The 9,324-nt window shown below is 32.1% G+C and overlaps 1 protein-coding gene across 1 annotated transcript; it reads left to right on the top strand.

Moving 5' to 3' along the window:
* The first annotated feature begins 261 nt into the window (after positions 1-261).
* Positions 262-4,914, top strand: LOC107004623 (phosphatidylinositol 4-phosphate 5-kinase 2). Its single transcript, XM_015202901.2, has 8 exons — positions 262-1,841; positions 1,965-2,129; positions 2,268-2,433; positions 2,602-2,712; positions 2,795-2,988; positions 3,093-3,223; positions 3,317-3,410; positions 4,093-4,914. Exons 1-8 carry the CDS (start codon positions 556-558, stop codon positions 4,397-4,399), a joined length of 2,454 nt encoding a protein of 817 aa, XP_015058387.1. The 5' UTR covers positions 262-555; the 3' UTR covers positions 4,400-4,914.
* The last annotated feature ends 4,410 nt before the right edge of the window (positions 4,915-9,324 follow it).

Raw genomic sequence — 9,324 nt, 5'->3', positions numbered from 1 at the left:
CATACCATATGATCAAAAATTAGTTGAGCACATGAAATGACATTTAAGATCACAAGGAAGTAGGGTGGGAAAGTGTAATTGACATTCAATCAAATTATAACCAAAAACAAACCTTCCCATTGAAAAACTTAATTAAATTAATTAATTAATTATATCTTATACTATAGTTTCACATTTTTCTTAGGGCTCTGTGTCTACTTTTTCTTTTAAGCTTTTTTTCATATTTTTTTTACTTTAATTTATTTTCCATTTCAATTAAATGCCTTTCATCTTTGTTTCTCTCTCTTCCTTTGTGTTTCTCTCAAAACTCTTGTTTGTATTCATACTTCTCTTTACTCTCTTCCAATACAGCAAAGCCAAATTGTGACTCTTTCTCTCTCTCTTCTATCTTCTTTCCATTTTTTCTAGTCTAGAGAGAGAAACATAAACACCCAGAATGGAGTTGGCCGGAGAATATGCTCCGGTGTAGCCATTTTCAGGTATAATTCAAAGGAACAGGACGAGTTTGTTTGTAAAAGAAGAACATTTTTGATATCATTGAGTGAAAAAAGTGAAATGCCGGAAACCCTTTTGTTGTCGAGTCAGATTCCTGAAATATCGACTAGAAGGAAGGAGAATACGAAGGAAGTGGATGAGGAGGAGAAAGAGAAGATTCTAGAATCAGCTACGACGACGACGACGACGACCCCGAGGTCAGTTATCATCATTCCTCGGAGCAAATCACAAGCAACATCAAGGAGAGTTATTCCGACGGATGGTACAATTTGTGCAGCGTCTGGTACAACTAGTACTAGCTCAAACGTTGGGGTAGTGGAAAAGCACCTTCCGAATGGAGATCTGTACATAGGTAGCTTCTCCGGTAGTTCGCCTCACGGATCCGGAAAGTATTTGTGGAAAGATGGGTGTATGTATGAAGGGGAGTGGAAAAGAGGTAAAGCATCTGGTAAGGGTAAGTTTTCGTGGCCATCTGGAGCTACATTTGAAGGTGAATTTAAGTCGGGGCGTATGGAGGGTTCAGGTACCTTTATTGGATCCGATGGGGATATGTACAAAGGTTCATGGTCCGGGGATCGGAAACATGGGTATGGGCAGAAACACTATAGCAACGGGGATTACTATGAAGGGCTATGGAAAAGGAATTTACAAGATGGACAAGGTAGATATGTTTGGAAGAATGGAAACGAGTATGTTGGTGAATGGAAAACTGGGGATATTCATGGTAGAGGTGTTTTGATTTGGGCAAATGGAAATAGATATGATGGAAATTGGGAAGCTGGTGGTCCTAAAGGCCATGGAGTTTTCACTTGGCCTGATGGGAGTTGTTATATTGGGTGTTGGAGTAAAGATGCTAAGAATCAGCAACATCAAAACCAAATTCTTAATGGTACTTTTTATCCAGCAAACAGTAGAACTAACAGCCATGGCTCTGTTAAGAAAGAAAGTGTTGATTTCAGTGCTAAAGAAGATGTTTTGGGGGGATTTTTTGGACACAAGTTAGCTGCACCTTTAATGGCTGATGAAGATTGTGGGTTGCTAGTGATGAATATGGGGAAGAAGAGGTCATCCGTGGATGGATCAAGGGGAAGTATGACAGAAAGAAATTTTCCCAGAATTTGCATTTGGGAGTCGGATGGTGAAGCCGGTGACATTACTTGTGATATTATTGATAATGTAGAGGCATCCATGATTTACAGGGATGGCTTTGGGTTTGGTCGAGATGGACTTAAGCAGTTCAGGAGAAATCCTTGTTGCTTTAGCAAAGAAGAAAAGAAGCCAGGCCATACTATATCCAAAGGGCATAAAAATTACGATTTGATGCTCAATCTCCAGTTGGGCATTAGGTAATATAATAGAATGAAATTGTTTTACGCCAGTATACTGGATGTTCTATTTCAGTTTGAGTATATTACTTTTTTTTTTAGTTACAATTGTTTGTATAGCTGAATCAATGATGGTTTTTATAGGTATTCGGTTGGGAAGCATGCTTCGATATTACGGGATCTTAAAACCAGTGATTTTGATCCTAACGAGAAGTTCTGGACCAGGTTTCCACCAGAAGGGTCTAAGCTTACACCCCCTCATCAATCTACTGATTTCCGTTGGAAGGATTATTGTCCGGTGGTGTTTAGGTATTGATTTCCTATAACATGTAGATGATAAATTGTCTGTTGAGATTGAGTGTTTAATTTGATATTGATTAACTCGATCTTTGTTTTACACACCATGAAAGACTCTAAAAGTGTTTGGTTGTTTGTTGGGTTATCCAGACATTTGAGAGAATTGTTCCAAGTTGATCCTGCGGATTACATGTTGGCAATTTGTGGAAATGATGCTCTGAGAGAGCTTTCTTCTCCGGGGAAGAGTGGAAGCTTTTTCTATTTGACTCAGGATGATAGGTTTATGATCAAAACTGTGAAAAAATCAGAAGTCAAGGTTAGTTGCCTCACCTTTGACTTGCACTTGAATTGATTTCCTAAAATGGTTATTTTACTGTTGTTGGTTTAACTGCAGACCTGGGTAGATAAGATATTTTCTTCAATTAGAAAGTGATGACATGTTTAATTTTCTAATGAGTTTGAATTTTTGCAATCTGTTAATCAGGTGCTTATTAAGATGCTTCCAAGTTACTATCAACATGTTTGTCGTTATGAAAATACCCTGGTCACAAAGTTCTATGGTGTCCATTGCGTCAAACCGGTTGGTGGTGTCAAGGTATGTCTGACTTCAAACTTAGAATTTTAGATTTGACGCAAGGCTTAACATGTCTGATATTATTTTCTTTCATTGGATGCAGACGCGGTTCATTGTTATGGGCAACATGTTCTGCTCAGAATATCGTATTCACAGACGGTTTGACCTGAAAGGTTCCTCACATGGCCGCACAACAGATAAACCCGAAGGAGAAATTGATGAAACTACTACCCTCAAGGACCTTGATCTGAACTTTGTGTTCCGTCTCCAGCGGAACTGGTATGAAGAACTGATCAAGTAAGTATATGAATTCATTTGTTGTAACATTAGTTTATTTTCCTAATCAAGAGTTGTCACACAATATATTTTTGCATTACTAAATTGATTTAACTTCTTTGCAGACAAATTGATCGTGATTGTGAATTTCTGGAAGCTGAGCGAATCATGGATTACAGTCTCTTGGTTGGTCTTCACTTCCGAGAGGATAATACGGGTGAAAAGATGGGTTTATCGCCATTCCTCTTGCGTAATGGTAGGTTACACATTTGTAACAACTTCATTCTTAGCTGGATAACAATGTAGAAGGGTCCAGAAAAATATAAAAGGAAGCTTTGCTTGCTTTCAGGAAAGAGTGATTCATTCCAAAATGAGAAGTTCATGCGTGGCTGTCGTTTCCTTGAAGCTGAGCTACAAGACATGGATAGGATTCTTGCTGGCCGGTAAGAACTGTTCTTTTTACATCCTTTGACTTTCACCTTTTTGGTTGAGGTTTACAACTACAGTAAAACTAAAAAAGAGTGCCAAGTAATGCGATAAGACCTTACTTTAAAGACACCTTGAAGGAAAATAGTAGTCCATTGCTCCCTAAGATCTGTGCTTGTATACCATTGGGAAGTAAATCGATTCTCCATGAATTTGAGGTTGGTAGTTGGAAGCAGTGATTTCACTTGGTCTATCGCTGCAACTTTTTGATGGAGTTTATTAAACAACATTTGTGATGGGAACAACTGGAGCAAGGTCTTATTAATGACCGTGGATGATTAAAGCCGGTCCGATTATATTGCTCTTCCAACTGCTATTATTTCCCGGTTGTAAATAAAATTACTAGTTTTTTCTTTTGGCAGAATAGATGCGTGCTACTGATTTTAGTAGTGAAGCTAATATTTATTTGATCACTATTAAGTTAATTCAGAAAGCAATTTCTTGCAGATCCCCTTTTGACATCACAAAATAAGATTTTGCAGCCACAAAGACAAAATTGTTTTTTTCTTGACATAGTTAATTGCTTGCTGATTAACATTGATTTATCCTTGTTCCCATAGTACTTTTGGGTGTTTTAAATTTGTATCGTGTCTAAAAACCTTTTCTGACTTTGAAGTTACTTGAATTATATCTTTACAGGAAACCCTTGATTCAGTTGGGAGCTAACATGCCTGCACGGGCAGAACGAGTGGCACGAAGGAGTGATTTTGATCAGTACACCCCCGGTGGTTTCTGTAATGTACCCCCTTCCCGTGGGGAAGTCTATGAAGTAGTCCTGTACTTTGGTATCATTGACATTCTGCAGGATTATGATATTAGTAAGAAGCTTGAGCATGCTTACAAATCGTTGCAAGTTGACCCCGCCTCAATCTCAGCTGTCGATCCAAAGCTCTATTCAAAGAGGTTTCGGAATTTCATAGGCAGAATTTTTGTTGAAGACAGGTGATAGGGCAAGAAAACAAAAAAGGATCTTACATTATAGAGATTCTTCACTGAATCTGGAAAATCCCAACTGGTAAAGCACAGTGCCTGGAATGAGCGGCAGCAGCAGCAGCAGCAGCACGCGGTGATCATAATCAAAGAAATTATTCATTTTGGCTGCAGTGGTACACGACCTGAAGACATTTTTGGCCTCATTCATGGTTGGGGTTTGTTAGTGGCTGAATTTTATGGATCAGCCACTGGTTGAGTTGAGTGTAAGTCTTCTGTATATTCCCATAGGGTTGGGTTGGGGGGGTAAATGAGTTCTTTTTGTGTTTTTAGTTTTAGTGATTATTTGAGCATAGAAAACTGAGCAAGTCTTCTTTCTCAGTGAGATTCAAAAAAGATTGGAGTGGTGGGGAGAGGAAAGGACTTTGAATAATCAAAAGTGTACAGCTCATAGGATCAGGAGTTTGAATATATTTATTAAAAAATACATCTATATATATATAAAAAAATGTAGTAAATTCTTGTTATGTATGATCATGTTATTTTTTTTTGTTTATAATAAAGTTGACTGAATGTGTCATGTGCTTTTGTTTTGTTTTGATATGAGTGAAAGAAAGTGGCATTACATTGAAAGAGTTTTAATATGAAAAGAGGAGAAAGCAGATAGATGCTCTGTTGCTGGTCCTAACTTGTCTGTCTTTCTTCACTTTTTACTGTTTTGGAGTTGGCATGGTTTTGTCAAAATTGTTCCTTCACTCAACTCTATTTCTTAGACTTGTCCTTTATGTACCACTAGTTTGGGAAAGAATTTCTCTGTTTCAATACAGCTTTCTTCTTAGGACCTCTTTACTTTCTTTATCCGAGTAACTCTCTCTTGTCTTTGAAGCATATATTTGTGTCTACACAAGTCATTAGGGTAGTAGTAATTCTTTTGTTATCATAAAAACATAGGGTAAAAAATGAAAGGTGAAATAATAGGTTATTTTTCTTTTTGATTTCGAGAGGGATATTGAAAACATATTTGAACTTCGTACAAATTATTAGCTTCATTCTTGATAGCCTTAAATTTAGGTACATCTCTGCTCTGTCACATTACTTATGAAGTAGTCTCAAATTTTTATAGGAATATAAATTCTTAATTGAGAGAAATATATATTTCACTCATATCGCAAGATATTTAAGTTCAATTAATCGAGCAAAATAATATTTTTAAGGCCGTCGAGACGGTTAAAGCAATATATGGAAATGGCAACATTGTTGATTGATGATTTGTAAAGGCATTTGGTTGGAAATCGTGTAGGAGTCAAAGTCAGGGTTTCTCTTTTACTGTGTGTTGTGTTCTTTTATTTATACTTTTGCTGTGTCTCTTACTTCACCATCTCTGTCAACACTCTTATCTGACTTTGCTATTTTACACCCAACCTCCTTCTATTTCTTCATTACATCACTAAACACAAACTTTTCTATTACTTTCGCCGTTTCGTTTCATTTTATAAGAGGTAGTTTGACTCGATATGGAGTCTAAAAAACAAATAAAAATCTTAAAACTTGTGGTGCAAAATGAATGATAGAAATGAAATTTGTATAGTTGTAAATCATTTCATTAAGAATAAATTAAATATTTTATAGTTAAATTGTTACTTAATATAGAATGCGTCATTCATTCTGAGACAGACAAAAAAAACAACAAGTCAGATAAATTGAGACGTAAGTAGTATTACCTTTTCAAAAAATTTCATACAAAAAAATAAATCATTTTCAACTATTCGAAATAGCTCAACAGATTTTCCTTTCAACTATTCAAATGAGGCAAGTTTTCTTTTATTTTACATTCCGGACAAAGGGCAAAACTTTTCTAAATAAATAGATGATAAAATTGACCTAGTTAAATAGTATTTTCTTGTACCTTTTTTTTCTTAATTATAAACTATACAAATATTACTACTCCATTATAATAGGATGGATTTTTTTTTTTTAAAAAAGAAGATATTTGTTCATAAAGTATAATTTGAAGATAGTAATATACAAAAGTAGTAATGCCAAAAATTAGGAGACTTATATAAGAGCCTCATATTTGTAGATGTTGCTTTTGTTGTTGTCATTTTCAACAGTTACAATATCTGAGACCCTACTAATTTAAATATAAATAAAATAAAATAAAATGTATTGGGATAAGCTCCTAAATCATAATCCTAACAAGGCAAGTCAAGTAAAAGATGCGTAATGAAACACCTTAATATTATTGTCTTTTGATAATTTATATTTGTATAAAAGTTCAGTTAAATTTAATTTTATGTTGAAAAATTGCACATTGAGGTGTAAGGGGGAAAATGCACAAGTACTCCAGTACCCCCTCAACCTATGCCTGAAATTCCAGAGATACACTTATACTATACTAATGTTCTATTACCCCTTAAACTTATTTTATAATTAATTTTCTACCCCTTTTCGGTCTATGTGGCATTAGCTTGAAAAAAAAGTCAACCAGACCCACAAGATAGTGCTACGTGCCGAAAAAGAGTTGAAAATTATTAATAAAATAAGTTCAGGATGATAATAGGACCGTAGTATAGTATAAATGTGTCTCTGAGATTTCGGGTATAGGTTGAGGGGATACTTGTGCATTATCCTAGGTGTTTTTTTTTATAAAATAAAAGTGAGTTTTCATATTTAAGGAAATTCGAAACTTCAACCTGACACTTGTAGTTAAGGATAAAAAACTATTTAGCACTCTACCACGATTTTTATTGGCGCTTAGTTTCCCGTAGGTGCTTCGTAATGAAAAGTTTAATACGTTTCAGTTGTATTTGAAATAAATTGAAGTTAAAAGTTGTAATTGATCATACTTTTTTTAAAAAAAAATAATTAGAATTTATATGTACTTTTTCTAATATGGAATAGTATATACCCCTAATTTCTAAAAACTAGCAAATAATCAATATGTTTAATTTACCTGAAATAAATAATCAAAAATTGTGCTAAAAAGTAATATCTCAAATAGATAATTATATAATGTCATAGATTAGATCTCAAATTATTTGTACTACATGTTGTTAAAAATGCTTTCACTTTATTTGGACTTTTTGAGATTGAAGTCGAAGGCCTAGTTGTGTTTGGTTATAATTCTTGCAAATAATAGTGTGTTATAATTGTACTTTTTGTAAAAAAAAAAAGAAATATAATTTGGATAAGGTTATTATAGTAAAATAATTTTTTTGTAACTAAAAGAAAAATATAATAAAAGTAAAACAAATTTTGGATATTTTCGAAATTCTAAAATATAAATTCATGGTCAAATGCTGATTTTCGATTTTCAAATAATATATGTATATATATTGATAAATTGAAATATTTTGATAGCCAAACGAGTTATCATTGATAATAACATCAATTCTTTGATGACTTTTATTGAAATCGAAATAAATTTATGTGTCTAAGTAGAAATAATTAAAATATATAGACTTCAAAAATGATAAATTAGATAGGGAAAAAAATCGTGGCGCAATAGTTGAGGATGAGAAGTTGCGTAGCGTAAGCCCATCTCCAACTCATCTCTATTTTTACTCTCAAATCTCTATATTTGGAGAGTAAAATAGAGAATGCCCTTTCCAACTGCTTTCTATTTAACTCTATTTTTCAATTATAGAGAGGTGAATAGCAGTTCTCCAAATTTCGAGAACTATTATTCTCTGTATTTTACTTTTTAATTATTATAATATTATTTCTATTATATTACTACTAATTTAATCTTTATCATTTGTAATTATAATGCAATATAACATTTAACAAGTTATCATTTTGCCAAATTAATCATCTTTTTAAAAAATTGTCACTTTAAATATGTAACTTAAAGTTATTTTAATATTATATATATTATATAAGGTTATTAATTAAGTCTCAAATATTTGTAATTATTTTCTAAGTAAAATAACATCTAAAAATATATTATTGATTTATAATTTTTTTTGGTCGTTTTAAATATGTAATTTAGATTATAATTATTTTTCATTATGAAGTATGCACAAAATTTACATGATAATTCAAACAATCTACTTTTTAAGTTATAGTGATAAATTATTAAACTACACTTTTTAAATAGCATGAAAATATTTGATTCAATAGTTCATAATGGAATATGGAAGTAAATTAGTACACAAAATAATTGGATACAAGATGAAACTGTTAATTTATACAATTTTTAGCTACACATAAAAAATAGGACAAAAAATGCTTATTTTGAATTCCATAATACATTAATAGAACATTCATGAGAGTAACGTAATAGTCTTGAAAGTTGAGCATTTATATAAGATTTAAAATAAATTTTATAATAATACAATATTTATGATGCAATTATATTTCATTAATGATTTCACTTTTATTTGAAATTGTTCGTTAATATGTATTACAGTATACATAATATTTGCCGCAACTTATGTTATTTAGAATAAAATATAATTTTGTATTAAACGAAAAATTGAAAAAATAAAATTTTGTATTACATAAAGATTATAGAGTGATTATTTTTAAAAAGAAGAAATGATTTATATTATGAAATAAGAAAATAAAAATGAAATAGAAATAATAATACAATATTGAGAAAAGAGAAAAAAGATTCAATTTTAAAAAGTAAATAGAGAATTGAGTTGAAGTTGATTGTCTGAAAAAATAAAATAAAAAACTCTATATTTAAAGAGTAAAATAGAGAATAGGATTTACCCTAAGGTGTAACAACCCTTTTTTTATTTTTATCATTTTTGTCTAAAAAAAATGTTTTCACTCTTCCTAACTTTATTTGAGGAGTTTATGATTTGGGAGGATGATTTAATTAAAAATATGTAATTCAGCAGTGGAATCAGCTCTTTATGAGAAATCAAAATAGAAATAAATATAAAATTTACACAAATAAATTAAATTTATGATATATTGACAAATAAGAAA

Source organism: Solanum pennellii, chromosome 11 (genome assembly GCF_001406875.1).
Source record: "Solanum pennellii chromosome 11, SPENNV200".
Classification (NCBI taxonomy): Eukaryota; Viridiplantae; Streptophyta; class Magnoliopsida; order Solanales; family Solanaceae; genus Solanum; species Solanum pennellii.
Note: the sequence above shows the minus strand (reverse complement) of the source record. Positions and strands in the feature narration are given on the sequence as shown.